We start from the raw sequence: 16,596 nt of genomic DNA on the forward strand, positions 1-16,596 counted from the left end.
AAAATTAATAGAGAAGTAGAAAAAACAGTCTCTCTTTGTGTGTGCACTGCTAAGTACAAACATGCCGGGGACTTTTTTGTGCAAATCGTTGAGTAGAAATGTGCCAGAAACAGGAAACACAGAGAAACCATCAGCTTACAGTAAAAAAAAAACTCGCCTGGCTGTGACAACTGATACAAGATGCATCCTTGTGTACATCCTCTAATGGGAACGTCCTCCTCCTCCCTCTGTTTCATCACAGTACCAGTAAACACGAGAACCAAAAACACGAGTCCTGCAGGTGGGAGGAGTCACCAGAGGTGTGGACTCGAGTCACATGACTTGGACTCGAGTCAGACTCGAGTCATTAATTTTATGACTTTAGACTTGACTTGAAAAAATGTTCTAAGACTTGTGACTTGACTTGGACTTTTACACCAATGACTTGGGACTTGAATTGGACTTGAACCGGTTTACTTGAAAAGACTTGATATTTTACCCCAAATATAAAATTTAACATGCATATTATATAGAGATTGAAAATGTGACGTCATTCACGGGTAGAACCGCAAAGGATTCTGGGAACTCGTGGCAAGCGGTACTAGCGCACGCAGGCTTTCAATTGAAATCAGTCACACAGCGATAAAAAGAAACACAAAAATGTCAAGAAGCTGTTGTATTATTAACTGCAATAGCCGGTCGCATGACAGCCACGGGAAGCCGACGGGTAAAGAGATCGGTTGTTATCGGATTACGTCGTTGAAGAGAAATTGTTCAAGCCATGTTTCCGAAGTAACAAAGAGGCGACTGGATCGCAGCCATTCAAAGATCAAATATAACGTCTCAGAACACTCCAGCTCACAGGTTAGTCTGCTCCAAGCATTTACACAAAGGTCAGTCTGCTGTTGTAGTTAATACGTAATTTTCACAACATAATTAGTGATATAGGTTACAAGCAAGTCTGGCGCTGAACAGAAATTGTGGCGCTATGCTCCTTTATTTATTGTGCATAAATAGTGAATTGTCCTGACACAATATTGCGTTTCGCTTCTGTTATTATGGTACATTGACAAAAACATATACTTTTATTCACAGGATAAAACAGGTTTTTTGTATCACTAATTGCCCAGTACGATTACAGCATACAGTATTATTGTCACTGCTACATTTCTGTGATGGGTACCAGAAATTATTTCTACTACTAATTAATTACCGTTGAGCTCAAAGGTCCTATTAATAAACGGTTAAGGAATGTGTATTTATGACGACGATTTGTGAGACTGGTAAACTTATGATACGTACGATGGTCTTCCGTTCTACACGGTGCATTTCAAGGTCCTGCACCCATCCGTCGGTAAACTGTACCTGGGCTTGTTGCAGTGACCGGAAGTTACTAAACTTCATGAGTGTATGCACTCACTCCAAGAACCGTATGATTATAAATATGCATATAAATATGCTACAATGAGATAGCTGACTTCATCTAACTAGCAAATGTTTTCCAGGCTACGTTGGTGATGCAGTTTTTTTTTAATGTGTATGATTTTTTTGTCATGCGATTTTAAAGCTGGTCCTACAACCGCATCCAAGAATAACATGCAGCTTATCTCAGAACTGTCAGTGAAAATTATTCTTGGAGCTAGGTTTAATTGAGCTGCATTTTAAAGAGGTGCAATTTCACAATTTGTGTATATTTTCTAAGTTCACTATTTTGTCATGTGTTGAGAAAAACACAGATTTAAAAATTACATGGTCTAATATTTACATTTAGCATAACTGCAACATGCTTTTTTTCGTTTTTTTAATGACTCGAAAGGACTTGAAATTCAAAATTTCAGACTTGTGACTTTACTCGGACTTTTACACCAGTGACTTGAGACTCGACTCTGACTTGCCTGACATTACTTGAGACTTACTTGAGACTTGAGGATAAAGACTTGAGACTTACTTGAGACTTGCAAAACAATGACTTGGTCCCACCTCTGGGAGTCACAGCTCTGAGACACCAGGTACACTTTCCAACATTTTACTCTTTAAAACTGAACCTACAAACATATACAGTGGAGTCAGTCCCAAAGTGTGCAGCCAACAGGTGCAGACTGTCAGTGGATCTGCTCCTGTGCATCAGACTGACCCTTTACACCAACATGGTTGAGACATTCTAACAACACTCAGAGGAAAAGTGAAGTTTGACGTTGTAAAATTTTCATGACACCAAATAAACGTGTAAAAGGCTGAAAAAGGCTGATCGTGAAACTCACTGGACCCTGATGAGAGATGATTTCATCAACATGTTGGGCAGCAACCTCCTGCTGCAAAACTCGTTTTGCTTTGTTTTGTACCCCACACAGATTCGTTATGCTGGGAGGAAGTGACCCCCCCCCACACACACACACCCCACCCTGGAGTATTTAATCTGCGCGCTCTCGCAGTAGGAAATCTTTATCCTGTGGTTTCAGTCAGGAAACATGTCAAGCTTTGTTTCGTGTGAGCGCCATCGTAGCTTGAATTTGTCAAAGTGGGGGAGGACATCATGGATTATTCTCTGCTTTGTGGTCTCAGGTACATGTTTGTTTTATTTTGTTAAATTTTGTGTTATTTTTGTGATGAGGATCCTGAACCGTCTCTTGAAATATTCATAAACGTATTTCTGATTTGGTTTCTGGCAATGTGACATTTCAGTTGCTTCTGTGTTGTTATTAATTTAAGAAGCTGCGAGCATTTCAGTGTTAAACCTCAAAGATACTGGCAGAAATGTGACCCTTCACAATAAAAGTCTGTCCTGAATGGAGACATCTTAGCTCGTCATGAATAAAGAGAATAATTTGGATCATGGACTCTAACATCTAGAGTCTGGCATATGTTTTTTATGATCTTTCCCTCTGCAGTGAGGGGCAGAACTAATTTTCAGCCAAACTGAAAGTTAACCCATTTTTTCTAACTTTATTTATTATTCACATAAAAAGCTTGTAGTGAATGAATCTATGTGACTTCTTAGCTTGCTCTTTTTTTAGATTTAGAGCTCATTCTCTGAATCTTTCTCTGCATTCGTTTCAGAATGGAACTCTTTAAAAAAATATATTTTTAAGGAGCTGCAAAGATTTTACCTTAGTTGACCCATTTCCTCTCTGAAGATGTCGATGACTAGCTACAAGGTAACACAAAGTACTGAGGTTACCTCTTCCTGTGGTTTAAACAGACAGATGTAAAATCTCTGCAGGTGCCAACCAGCTGAAACATGTAATAGTTTCTCGGGAACTGATAAAGTAAACCTTAACAACAACAATTCACAAATTAAAATGCAATCATGCTGGAATCGTTTAGTTTTGTTGGTACAGACATGGTGCTTATCATCAATGAGTGGCTGAAGCCTGTATGACCACAGTCTCAAAACCTTAACAAATGTGTGGACAGTTCTAAACTGTTACATGTTCAATGTTAAAGGTAACTGTAACATAAATGCTGTGTCAGATACTGAATTGCCTCCTAAAACAATCAGAATCCCAGCTGTTAGCAAACATGCAGGGATACACTCATTCATTCTGTCTAAGCTAACAGCTAATGTTAAAAGACAAACTCAAAAGTTGTCATTTTAAGCCACATAAACACGTCAGCTTTTATCTATTATATTTACCTGTATGTAAGAAGGAAGTGCCGCTGGGATCAAATCTCTTTGACCAGCAAAGGTAGCAGCAAGCTTAAAGACAAGATACTAGAGACGGTTAAATTCAACGATAGATATAAGCTCCAGATCAGATCCTTCTGCAAAGTACATTACATTAAAAAATATGAAATTCAATTCAAATTTATTTACACAGCGCCAAATCACAACAACAGTCGCCTCAATGTGCTTTATATTGTACAGTAGAGTCTACAATAATACATACAGAGAAAAACCCAAAAAGCAAGCACTTTGGCGACAGTGGGAAGGAAAAACTCCCTTTTAACAGGAAGAAACCTCCGGCAGAGCCAGGCTCAGGGAGGGGCGGGGCCATCTGCTGCCAGTGTGCTGACCTAGCAGCAGTCCCGAACATAACGGTTTCCAAACAGCCAGAAATGTTAAAAAGCAACTGTTTGGGGGAGTGTAGCTGAGACTGTTTCACAGGTACACATGTACCGCACTGTTTCTTGTGAACAGTCTGTGATGATAATCCACCCGATTCATGAAAAATGAAGAGACTTTTAATTAAAGACAGAAAGGCATGAACACTGAATGACGAGATAAACCACCATAACATATCACAGGGTTAAAAGAAACAAGTTCAAGAAAAGCTTGTCATCCATCCATATTCTCAAGTTCTTGTATACTTGTACACCCTTTGGTATCAGATGTAAAACTGCTAAGTCAGCACAGTGCTGTAGATGAGATTTCGAGTACACCATAAATGTTTTCGCTTTGTGAGTGTTTACGTTTGTGAGTGATATTCAGTCTGAAGCTCTGCCCGCAGCACAGAGGGAGCGCGTGCATAAATATCAGTATCATCAGCATAGAGGTGTGTTTCTGCTTCGGTGTGTTTTTCGGAAAAACACAGCTTGCTTAGATCAGATGAGATTAGAAAGTTTCACTTGTGCAGCTGTGATGGGAATTACACACATTCAGCATTTCAGTGAACTTCCTGACTGACTGCCAGCAGTTTAAATTCTAATGAGCTACAAATCTGTTAAAAGACTCATTGAAAGACCAAGCACTGGTCTCTCATAGAGAGCAAAGACACAAATGCAATGTAAGGAAAAAACGGAGCTTGGTGTTTATATCAAAGCACAACCAGTAGGACGCTGAGAACCACGAGAAATATGCATCATTATCTTTGTTTAGATTGTGAGGCAAACGCAGCCCAGCCCTAACACAAGAGTGTTGGTGCATATTAAGAGGTTAACCACTCCTATAACTGTAAGAGGATGAAAGCTAATGTTTCTCACTGAAACATTTAGCAAGAAGAGTTGTTGTTCCAAACTGCTTTTGATGCCGGTCCCAGACTTAAACTTCAGTTATGCACAAAGACATAAAGGAGAGTGCTGTACCAGCATCACGGTCTCTTCAGTTAGAATATGAAAAGTAACTTGTTGTTTATGTTTATGCTGATTGGTTGTTTTTGTCACTTTCAACAGTTTTTGCGCTTGAATTTGGCTGTTGGGAAATGTTGGTGTACACTGTACATATTTTTGGGGGAAGTGAAAATAGAAGCAAGTAACGATGCAGATCCACTAAAAATAACGTCTTCCCAAAGTTCTTCTTTCAGGGATTTTTAAAGAAAATTCCTCTGTGTCACTTCTTGTTTAAGTTCTTGAAGCGTGACCAGCAGGCGACCCTCACGACTGTTCTGGTTTCTACTTTACCTTCATTCATCTGCAGGAAAACTTTTATGCAATGTCACCTCTTCTTCTCACCATCAATACAGACTAAATGTTTATATCAGTAAAGAATTTTAAAGATAAAACAGCCTCCTCTGTTCTCATTACATACATGATGTCATTTGGAATGAGTCTGCCTGTCATGTGTTTGTACTGTATTTAATAATTTGCAGGTATCAGCGTTGTCTTTTGTCCTGTATCTCTACTCTCACTCAACCAGTTGCAGCCAGAAGTTTCTTCCTGTTAAAAGGAAGTTTTTCCTTCCTGCGGTCACCAAGTGCTTGTTTATAGGGGGTTGTTGCTGATATTTAGTTCTAATTACATACAATATAAAACACGTCGAGGTAACTGTTGTTGTGATTTGGAGTTAATGGATGAAACTGAAAGTTCCACTAAGAAGGTTGCTGTTGTTAAAGGATGTGTTTTAAACCAAACCATAATGTTTCCTGCGACCTGGATTTGCTTCTAGGATTTTCCGTGTTTCTGTTTTGGATTCCTTCATGTCTTGCTTCAGTCATCTCCTCTTGTCTTTGATGCGTTAGTATTCTTGTCGATCTAACTTCTCCTTATTTTTTGTTTTACTTTGAAATTTGTTCATATTTTCATGCCTTGCATTAGTTTTCCTTGTGTTTCTGATTTTCTTGATTAGTTTCACCTGCCTTTCTCTCCTGTGTCTAACACCTCCTCCAATCTTTCCTGCATGGTCAACACGTCTTCTATGCTCCTCAGTTGTGCTCCTCATGCCTGCTTGGATTTGATCTTTTGGACTTTGCTAGTGTTTTGTCTTCTGCATCAGCCTCAATAAAAGGGCAGCTACTCCTCCTTGTGCATTTGGGTCCCTGAAACAACAGTGGCCCTCGAGTGGCTCACTAAACAGAAACTTAAAATGTGGAAAAACCCAGTACTGTAAGTTTTGTCCCTGACTCCGTTTAAAGCTGACCCTTCCTTATTATAACCTTTGCATCCAGTAACTGCAGAGAAACAGTTTTAAAACATTCCCTCATGAGTCACATACTTACTGTAAAGCCTGTGAATTTCAGCCGCACTAGTTTATCAGACACGGAGGTATGAAACTTGGGTAGAAGGCTGCACTCCAGCTTTCCCATGACCACAAGACAGAAGTGGTTCTTCGTATGAAGCTACACATTGGTTGGTAAAATAGCCCAGTGATGACCACAGCCACAAATAATAAAACAGTGTGGTCTTTGGTTTGTGTGTCTGTGCTGCTGTCAGTGTATTCACAACCAATCACAGGTTTAAAGAGGAAGAGGGCATTTCTGTGTCACACTGCTCTTGGACATGACATCACAACTTCCTGTTTTTTAAAGCATGTTGTAAACACTGTTTTTAACGGTGCTATATCAATAAAGTTGTTTTTGACAGTTCATGTTTACTGGCTGTCTTTCAGGTGCTTTCTCTTTGGTCACTGTTCACCAGCCTGCTGTGCTCTCTGCAGCTCTGGGTCAGGATATCATCATGCCCTGTGAGCTCCGGCTGCAAGATGAGAAGCTCCTGTCCCAGCCCATCCTCTACTGGTGGAAATTAAATGAGATGGCTGCTGATTTCATACGGTTGATCCCCTCACAGACCCCGAACAATAGCCGTGCAACCCTTCTGGACAATAACGGGATGTCAACAAACAAGTCAATGATTCTGAAAAGTGTGCAGTGGGCTGACAGCGGGAAGTACCGGTGCAAGCTCTCGCTTCACACAGAGAGGAATGGAAATTTTAGGCAGAAGGGGGACACAACTTCCCTTGTGGTTTACGGTAAATACAAGGCAGAAGATTTGTTGTTTTTTTGTTTATTGCTTCACATGGGCGACCAAACGTAGTCACATTTCACAGTATTCACATCTACTGACTCTTGTTCTGCAGAGTTTGGCTGACAGAGAGGAGGTTTAAGGTTAAAGGTCAGGGGTTAGATTACATTAGACCGTGTCAGGAGGACAGAACAGCCCTCTGTGGCACGTGCACGTGAACAGTTTCCTCTGCAGACCTACAGAGCAGTCTGCAGAAAAGCTGTGAAATATTTGCTCTGAGTATGGAGGTAAAAAACACAGAAAGAAAAACAACGAGGGAAAGGCGACCTGTGTAAAAAGATTCACATGAAAGAGGAATTAAACTAGAGCTGACATCCTGTTTGATATTCTGTTTGAAAAAGAACTTTTAATTAGTGAATACATTTATTATTTATGTTAAATACTTCTGGTTCCAGTGATTAAACCCGAACTTCTGAAAGAATTTTGTAAAAATATGTGTCTATGACCGTGCTGTACGTGTGTCTCTTGTTTCAGGCGCCACGGTCTTTAATGTCACCAAACACGCTCCCTGCATGCTAGGCTGTGAGGTCAGCGTGACGCGGGATGCTGGATTTTCTTTGCACATTTTTCACAACGGCCGTCGACTCCAAAATGTTACCTCAGCTCCAGGAGACGCCGACGCCGCTCTGCCGTACGTCACTCTCTCTGAGACCGTACCTCTGTGGTCGCGTGGGAAATACGAGTGCCAGCTGCACCTGAGGGATGACGTGATTACAAAGAGCATCTTCCACAGCAACCTGTCTGGTAATCAATTCAATTCAATTTTATTTATACAGCACCAAATCACAACACTGCTGCTAACGGCCATCTGCTGCAACCAGCTGGGGTGAGAGAAGGAAGACAGGACAAAAGACATGCTGTGGAAGAGAGACAGAGATTAATGACAAGAGTGATTCAGTGCAGAGAGGTCTGTGAACACATAGTGATTGAGAAGGGTGACTGAAACTCTTCAAATAAGCCTCTGCAGATGATCTGTTAGCTGTTTGACAACTACTCTTTCAAGGATGTTTGATATGAAAGGAAGGTTGGAGATTGGCCTATAATTAGCTAAGACTGCTGGGTCTAGAGATGCTTTTTGAGTAAAGGTTTAACTACAGCCAGCTTGAAGGCCTTCTGGTACATAGCTGATCATTAGAGATAGGTTGATCATATTTAAGATCGAAGCATTAATTAATGGCAGGACTTCTTTGAGCAGTTTTGTAGGAATGGGGTCTAAAAGACACGTTGATGGTTTGGAGGAAGTAATTATTGAAGTTAACTCAGAAAGATCACTTGGAGAAAAAGAGTCTAAGGGCATTGAAGATGATAACAGTGGGTGGATTATATTCTTAAACTTAGTTACAGCGCTTTCAGAAAGACATCTACTGTGATAAAGTCTACTCTCCACTGCTGTGTAATCAATTATTGTAAATGTAAATGTTATCAGGAAATGATCAGACAGGAGAGGGTTTTCAGGAAACACTGTTAAATGTTCAGTTTCTATGCCATATGTTAAAACAAGGTCTAGAGTGTGATTAAAGTGGTGGGTGGGTTCTTTTACATTTTGAGAGAAACCAATTGAGTCTAATAACAGATTAAATGCCATGTTGAGGCTGTCATTCTTAGCATCTACATGGATGTTAAAATCACCCACAATAATTATTTTATCTGAGCTCAGAACTAAATTAGATATAAAGTCTGAGAAATCAGACAGAAACTCTGTGTAAGGCCCAGGTGGACGATAGATGATAACAAGTAAGACTGGTTTCTGAGTTTCACAGCTGGGGTGGACGAGGCGAAGCATCAGGCTTTCAAATGAATTAAAAGTCTGTCTTGGTCTTTCATTAATTGATAGGCTGGTGTGAAAAATTGCTGCCACACCTCCCCCTCGGCCTGTGCTTCGAGATTTCTGGTAGTTAGAATGACTCAGGGGTGTTGATTCATTTAAACTAACATAATCATCCTGCTGCAACCAGGTTTCTGTAAGGCAGAGTAAATCGATTTGTTGATCAATTATTAAGTCATGTACTAACAGAGACTTGGAGGAGAGAGACCTAATATTTAATAATCCACATTTCACTGTTTTACTCTTTGGTTCAGATGTGGATACTGTATTGTTCTTTCTTTGTGATTGTTTATGTTTAAGTTGTTTGTTTCTGGTTTTAGTTTGTTTTTGTCTTTTTGGAAGCTGACACAGTCTCTATGGAGATGGGTTTTTGAGAGGGTAGCAGGAGGAGAGAAGCTGCAGAGAGGCGTGTAAGACTGCAACTCTGCTTCCTGGTCCCAACTCTGGATACTCATATTTTGGGGGGTTTAATAAATTTGTCCATATTTCTAGAAATGAGAGCTTTTAGTGACCTCCGATTGAGTCAATCATCAGATTAATCATCGTCCTCCTGAGAGGAATCAATGACACTGCAGATTTTGAACAGTAAAAATTAAGCTTTACAGAAATTTTTTTAACAGGAAATAAGAAAAATCCTGAATTTCTGTGTGAGATTTTCTTTGCACGACTCTGTTCGCTTATGCTTCTTTAAAAGATGAGCTAAAATGTTTTTTAGGGGCACAGCAGCTGTGTGTCTGAAATCTGGACTTTATACTTTCTACAGTTTATTAAAGTTTTTGGTATTTCTTACTTTAATTTAAATTGTGAATTTAGTGATATATCATGTTATATTGTTGTAGTTAAGATGACTTCGTTGAATGAACATGAGCTAATAATTCCTTAATGATGTGATTGTCGTGCTTTTTCCGACGGCACAGCAGGTCGTCTGCTTTTATTTTATTTTGGTGTAGCTTTTCTTATAAATTTGACATTTTTTCTCATATAGTCACAAGTTTTCTTTTCATAAACTGGCCATTAAATCTTTGTAGATTTACTAAATGTTTTTCAGAAACTATTACTTTTACCTTATGGTAAATTTAGCAAGTTTTTGAACCCCTTTGCTCAACCTCTTCAGTGGTTATGTAAGTAAAGTGTCTAAAGACTAGGAAAGAAGTAACTACAGGTATGTTTTAGCATGCTTACCTAAACGACTAGCCTGACTGACTCACTTCGCCATCTTGTGGTACAACGTTGATATTACACAAAAGTACAGCCTGGCTCTCTAACAACTTCAGGCGCTGTCTCTTCAACACAGTACAGATTTTTTTGGACATAAAGTCCATGAAAGGTCTTTCTTTCTTTCTCCCTATGTTGACGTTCACTCTGAGGGGTTTAAACCGATTTCATGTACAATGTGTATCTTTGAAGAGGAAACCTGTTTAATCGTGAAAGGTTTTTTTCTCATTGGTTTCAGAAGTTGGAGAAGGTGATAAAAATGAGTCCACTACATGTTCATCAGCGCGTCATGGTGAGTTTGTCGTTTAAGCTTCTAGAAATATGCTCTTACTGGAAAAAGGACTCCAACACTGCACTCGTGTGTTATTGATAATGGGATCAAACTTCACACAAAGGGTTTTGTGCGTTTTGATTTCAGGCGTGTACCCAGAGCCGTGGTTCTTGTACGTGGCCCTCCTCCTGGTGCCTGTCACCGTCCTCATAGGCCTGTTGAGCGCCATGCTGATGTGCAGATGACTTTATCAGCATCTGGCTGGAATGGAGAGGCGGAGATGCAGCTGTGGAGATCCAGTCTGCCCGGAAATAATCAGAAATATTTAGTAAAGGTTTATCAGTGATAAAAGGCTGCAAATATTTATCAGTTTCCTCATCACTCAACTTTTAGAAACACATCAAGGTAACAAAAGACATTAAAGTGGTAACTATCGAGGGAACGAACTACAAAAACAAACAAAAAACGCTGCAAAATTTAACTGAAATGTTCACCACCAGGGGGCTCCACCCTGTTTTTTTCCCCTTTGCCAAGCCGCCATTGTAAATGAGGGTTTACTGTTAAAGAGCTGCCTTTAAGTAAAGGTTCAACTAACTCACCACACTATTCTTTCACAAAAACTGATATTACAGTACATCAGTAAGTAAAACTGACTCATGTCAAACGTTTCACAGATAAAAATCTCAAAGTGCTTCACAATAAAACACCAGAAATAAAAGTATTAGATGTCAAAGTCAGCCAGGACAGCCCAGCCATGTTTTTACCTCGAGATAATATCTGTTTGAGACACTATGCTGACATAGAGACACAGCGGCTACTTCGTTAAATTCTACTAACAGCTTCAGTTCATTATAAACGCAGAGTTTTTACAATAAGCACCTTAAAGCGCACGTTTCTGTTTCTTAGACGCTCCTGGTTTGTATTAGCGTGTTGTACCTTAAAAGCTTAACCAGGGACAACATCTACCTATCAGCTATGGCTCTAACTCCTACATACATGGGATCTTTATTAATGTAATAATGTTTACATGCATTACTAATGGAATGAATTATTAATCTAACTATAATATGTGAATAAACCGTGATTCTTACAGGTCTTTGTTTGTCTTTTGTGCATTTTATTTTGAAAGGTTTTGCTGTTGTGGATCTTTGTGAAACTTTGTTCTGGTTCCTCTTTCATCAGAAATGTGTTTTGTTTTGTTAGCTGTCACTTCCTGGCTCCTCAGAGGTATAAAACCATCGTTACGATTACACTCAGAGTTTTTTCTTTATGAACTGAAACATTTCTTGTAATTTTAACATCTCAGATGATGTTAGTCATTCATACGTTGCTGCGTAGTCTGGATTACCAAAAACCAGCATCTCGAGTTTCATCTCCACTGAAATCTCAGTTGCCCCAACAGGGATTTATTACTGAAGCATTAAAAGGACATAACACAGTGTTGATAAAGTTGCACAGAGAGGTAAAATAACAGCTTAATATTATTTTGAGGACTTTCAAAAAAGAAGAGAAACCCTGCAGCGTGTTGAAAGGATGCTTCAGCCTAGAAACCGTTAAAAATACTGTTATGAATACATTTTATTGTAACTGAATCTCTAACATTAATATTAAAACCACGTCTGAGCTGTTAAACACCTCAGTGAAGCTGTGACAGCCGGCTAAACGGTCCCACCAACGGTCGTTTCAACAACGCGCAGCTTGGATTGATTTTTCTCAGCGGCCGTCATTGTGTGTGTGTGTGTGTGTGTGCATGTTTTTATGCACCATTAAAGGCTAAAATGGGGACTTGTGGTTAATAAAAGCAGCTGTGAAACCTCACTGCTGCCACCTAAAATGACAGATTGAGAAGTTAGCCGTAAAAATGTGAGTGAGCTGGAAACTTTCCGTGTGGTTGTCACTTCTGAGCTATGAATGACAAACAAGGACCTCGCCTGCTGTTCGCTTCAACATTTGGAGACTTATGATGACTAAATATTTCCTTTCTGTGCCCATTCAGTCACACGAGTCAGCCTCTTTCTGTTTGATTTTATTTTTTTCTTTGAATTTATGAATCTTACAGTCTTGCGTTTCCCTGCAGGCATGTTCTTAGCTGACACTCTGTCTGGTCGTCTGCTGCTGTGACCCTTTTATGTTCCCCTAAAAGGTCAAGGGGACGTGGGGAAAGTAACAAGTAGTGTCCGGGTTGAAAAAAGGAGACATGAAGGCAAAGTAGTTTAATTAAAGGTTTTTATGAAGATTTTTATTACTAATAAACTGAAAGTGATGGACAAACCGCTGTCTCCTATAAAAAAGAGGAAAAATAAGAAAATCAACGAGTTGGTCATGAAACAGAAAAGGAGGTTAAAAAACGTTAAATCAATGTTACGTCCCCTGGCTAGTCTAGGGGGTTGAAGGGACGAACATAAATGTGGATAGAGAAGGAGGAGCCAAGATGGTAATTTTAGAAGGTTTATTTAATACTGGTGATGGGATTTGGGTTCAGACTGAGGTGTAACATCAGGGAGAGCCAAGGCCAACATAACAAACAAAACATCCCTGACGTAAAAATAAAAGAAACTTACCTAACTCCAAAGAAACAAAATATACAACCTATAACCATAACCTACCTAACAACACATAAACAGGAGAAAACAGGGTGTCAAAACAAAAGGCAGCTCTCCCCTACAAGCAGTCTGAACATGAAGAAAACAACAACGCTCATACAAGATACAAAGGCCTGCACAAGTATGCCAACCAAAATGGCCAGAGGGCCCAGAAGCACAGCTCCACAGGCCTTAAATAGTGCTCTGCTGATTACCAATTAGCCAGACTCTGCGCAGCATCCAATCAGGACAGAGGAGGTGGAGCCTGGACAAAACAAAGGGTTAATAGGGAGAAGAGACGTCCTCCTGGGGGATGTAACACACACGCTCACCTCTCCACAGACCAGCAGAAAGAAGCCGCCACACACAGCACAGCTGGCACTACAGCTCTTCTTTCGCTGGCCTGAAGTACTCTCTGGGTATTTGCTGAGTACAGCCAGCTGTCCCAGAAAAGGTGACCCTCAAGGCTAGTGATGGGCAGATGAAGCCCCATGAAGCACTGAAGCTTTTCATCCAATTGGTTCACCCCAACGCGAAGCTTCTTGAAGCTTCATTTGCTCTAGCAGGACACCTACTGGACGTAAAAATAATAGCTGGCATGAATTTGAAGAGTGTGGCATTTTGCACACAGCCTGTAAATGTCAACAACAAAAGGAGTGTGTAAAACATGTATATTGTAGTGATGGCAGTATACTGTGTATATTTATAGTGGCAGTATGGGAAATGATTATTTGGAAATGCTTGAAATGGAAACGATCATTTACTGTGAGGTGAGGTGTGGTTGGGGTGTGGACAGTAGTTGTGCTTTTGTAACGTTGAGGTATGGACAGCTACACACTGAGGCTTTGAGCCTCAGTCCTGCCTGTTCACATTTTATTCTGTAAAAACTAAATTTTCACTGCTTTTACGTCCTTTTTAGTGGGGAGAACATAGCTAGGATTTAATGATTTAACAAATCTTTTGAATCCTTTGTCCTCCACAATGCTAAATGGCTGGGAGTCCTCAATCACCATGCTGACCAGGTCTTCATCTATTTGAGATTGTTCTCCTGAGGAAAGACAATAAAGACAAAGCACAGATATAAATATCACACACGTAACTTATAACAGTTGTATAATATTGTTATATCATTTAGTAACATTACTGCATGCTATATTATCATTGCATTTGATGGCTCACCTGGTCTTGCTCCACAATCGGTGTTCCTCTTATTCTCATGCAAAGCTCTGTAGTGCCTAAGCATGGATGAGGTGTTGTTGTTATATCCCAGCTCCCTGGCACATAGCAAACACTTCACCTTGTACAAAAGTCAAGACAGCTCAACATAAATTGTATTGCACCATCAGTATCATTAAAATACATTTTCTGTAGAAATTTACATACCTTGTTGGGAGGAATAAAATCTAAATGTTCCCACACAGGGGAGGACATCCTCCTCTTCTTAGCTGGCTCCATTCTCTCCTGACTTTCTCTCCTCACTCTCATAAACCTCCAAACGGTCTCCAAACTCTCTCTAACCGCAACTCTCCATCAAACACCCACATTTTGAATGAAGTCTGAGGGTTTATATCGCTGTCATATCTCGCGGCAAAGTTCGAACCACTTCATGAACCAGTCACGTGGTACAGCCGGGCAGCGAGAACGTCCCATCACTACTGTCTGATCTTCGTACTCATTCTGCTGTCGTGTGTGTGTGTGTTCACCCAGGGATTGACGGAGGACTTACGGACACTAAGGAAGCACTTGGAGGAGAGACGGGCACTCACTACCACGCACGGGCTTACACGGAAGGAGGGACGCACTATCACCATTGTTGCACATTTGAACTGTTGTCACCTTGCTGCACTGTAAATAAATGCACTGTCATTATTTCTGAGCTCCGCGCCTGAGTCCACTCTTTAACAACCGTGACAGGTCCGAGGCTTTTGCGGCCTGCTCTTTCCCCGATCTAGTTTTGCTCATATTTCGTACACCGTAGCCTTGAAGATGTAAAAAGTGCCTCAGAGCAGCACACGGGCGTGTTATCGTACTGTTGTTAAAAGTTCGTTAGTTTTGGAGCAATGGAATTATGAAACAAGTTAGTCCATTGAGGAGCCCTGTACAACACGTCTTCACATGGCTACCAGACACGCCCCCCGTCATTTTGTTATTATTCAATTCAGAACTGCCCAGACCAGACACAGTGACGTTTCACCAGAATCCCTTTGATCTCTGGTCTTCTTTATGACATCAGCACACTAAAACCTATAAATAGGGGAGAGGTTCTCACTCTTGGCAGTCTTTCAAAGAGAGTGGAAGAATTCACTAGGCAGGAAACTACTGGAAACTTGCGTTTCTGACACAGTTGACGGTATTTTTAAAAAATCTTTTAGTTGGTACAGAGATTTAGCATCAACTTCAATTTGAAATATGAGTCTGTCAAATCCTGTTGTATGCAACATGAGAGCCGAGAACGAAAAACTTAAACAGCAAATCAAAGAGCTGAAAAATGAGAATAAAACTCTCAAACAACAAAACTCTACCATACGTGACCTTAAAGTCGAGAACGCCGACCTTAAGGAGCAAAAAAGAGAGCTCATAAATGAGAACAAGATTCTCCAAAAAAACATTGAAGTTCTCTTCAAACGAAGTGGGTTCTCTAAAAACAAGAGGAAAAGAGACCTGCAACTAGAGAATGAAACAATTCACATCAGAATTCAAGAGCTGGAATATTTGAATACAGTTCTACAGGATTCACAAAGCTCCAATAGCAAAGAAATTCAGCAACACAAAGAGGTGATGCAGGAAATGCAGGATGAAATCAGAGAGCTGCAAAGCAAAAAGGCAGGCTATGTTATAAAAGTGAAAGGCATGGAAAAGGACAACCAGTCTTTAAGAAAGAAAAATGATGTGATGATAAAACGCATGTGTGAGCTGAAAAGGGACTTTGAAAAGGAAAAAGATGACATGCAACAGGAAATACAGGCTGTTAAAACTGAGCTCCATCAGGCAAACACAGCCTTTAAAGAGTTACAAGAGAGTGAAGAAAGAAAAAGGATCATGAATGAGGAAAACAAAACAACGGACAGTGAACAGCTCAGACAGACCCTGGAACTCCAATGCTTTGCACATGAAATTGACATATTGAGGCGGCATAACGAACTTCTTGAACAGGACCTCCAGGAGCTTTCCAAAAGGAGTGGTGATTCTCAAAAAGAACTGAAACCACACGATGAGGGTGCGAAAGGAGAATCACGGATCTTCAAAGCCACTGAGAAAGACTCCCAACATGATGTTAACGTGACCAACAGAGAAAAGGAGTTGTTGTGCCATGAATTTGAGGAAATGAAAAGAGAGCTTGAAGAGGTCAAGAAAAATCTGTATGATTCACAGGAAGAACATAACGATCTGATAAACAACTACGATGTCCAAGTTGACATACTCAAACAACAAAATAAGGCCTTAGAAAATAAGGTTAGTGACCTTACCAAAAAGATGTGGAATGGACGGGAAGCGATGAGACAAATGGAAAAGAACTTTCAAGAACAAAGGAAGCTACTCGAAAATCTCCG

General features: G+C 40.2%; 1 protein-coding gene across 4 annotated transcripts; it reads left to right on the forward strand.

Annotated features, from left to right (window-relative positions):
* Positions 1-303: 303 nt before the first annotated feature.
* Positions 304-11,553, forward strand: LOC309717435 (uncharacterized protein). Of its 4 annotated transcripts, none has more exons than XM_082552012.1 (6): positions 304-843; positions 2,331-2,541; positions 6,740-7,099; positions 7,627-7,896; positions 10,431-10,484; positions 10,611-11,553. In XM_082552012.1, exons 2-6 carry the CDS (start codon positions 2,448-2,450, stop codon positions 10,706-10,708), a joined length of 876 nt encoding a protein of 291 aa, XP_082408138.1. In that variant the 5' UTR covers positions 304-843; positions 2,331-2,447; the 3' UTR covers positions 10,709-11,553. The 4 variants fall into 4 exon arrangements, with proteins under 4 accessions (XP_082408138.1, XP_082408139.1, XP_082408140.1 ...); XM_082552013.1 differs by having other exon boundaries at positions 10,434-10,484; XM_082552014.1 differs by having other exon boundaries at positions 6,788-7,099.
* The last annotated feature ends 5,043 nt before the right edge of the window (positions 11,554-16,596 follow it).

The sequence above is a fragment of the Aulonocara stuartgranti genome, assembly GCF_965226115.1.
Source record: "Aulonocara stuartgranti genome assembly, chromosome: 11".
In the NCBI taxonomy this organism is placed as follows: Eukaryota; Metazoa; Chordata; class Actinopteri; order Cichliformes; family Cichlidae; genus Aulonocara; species Aulonocara stuartgranti.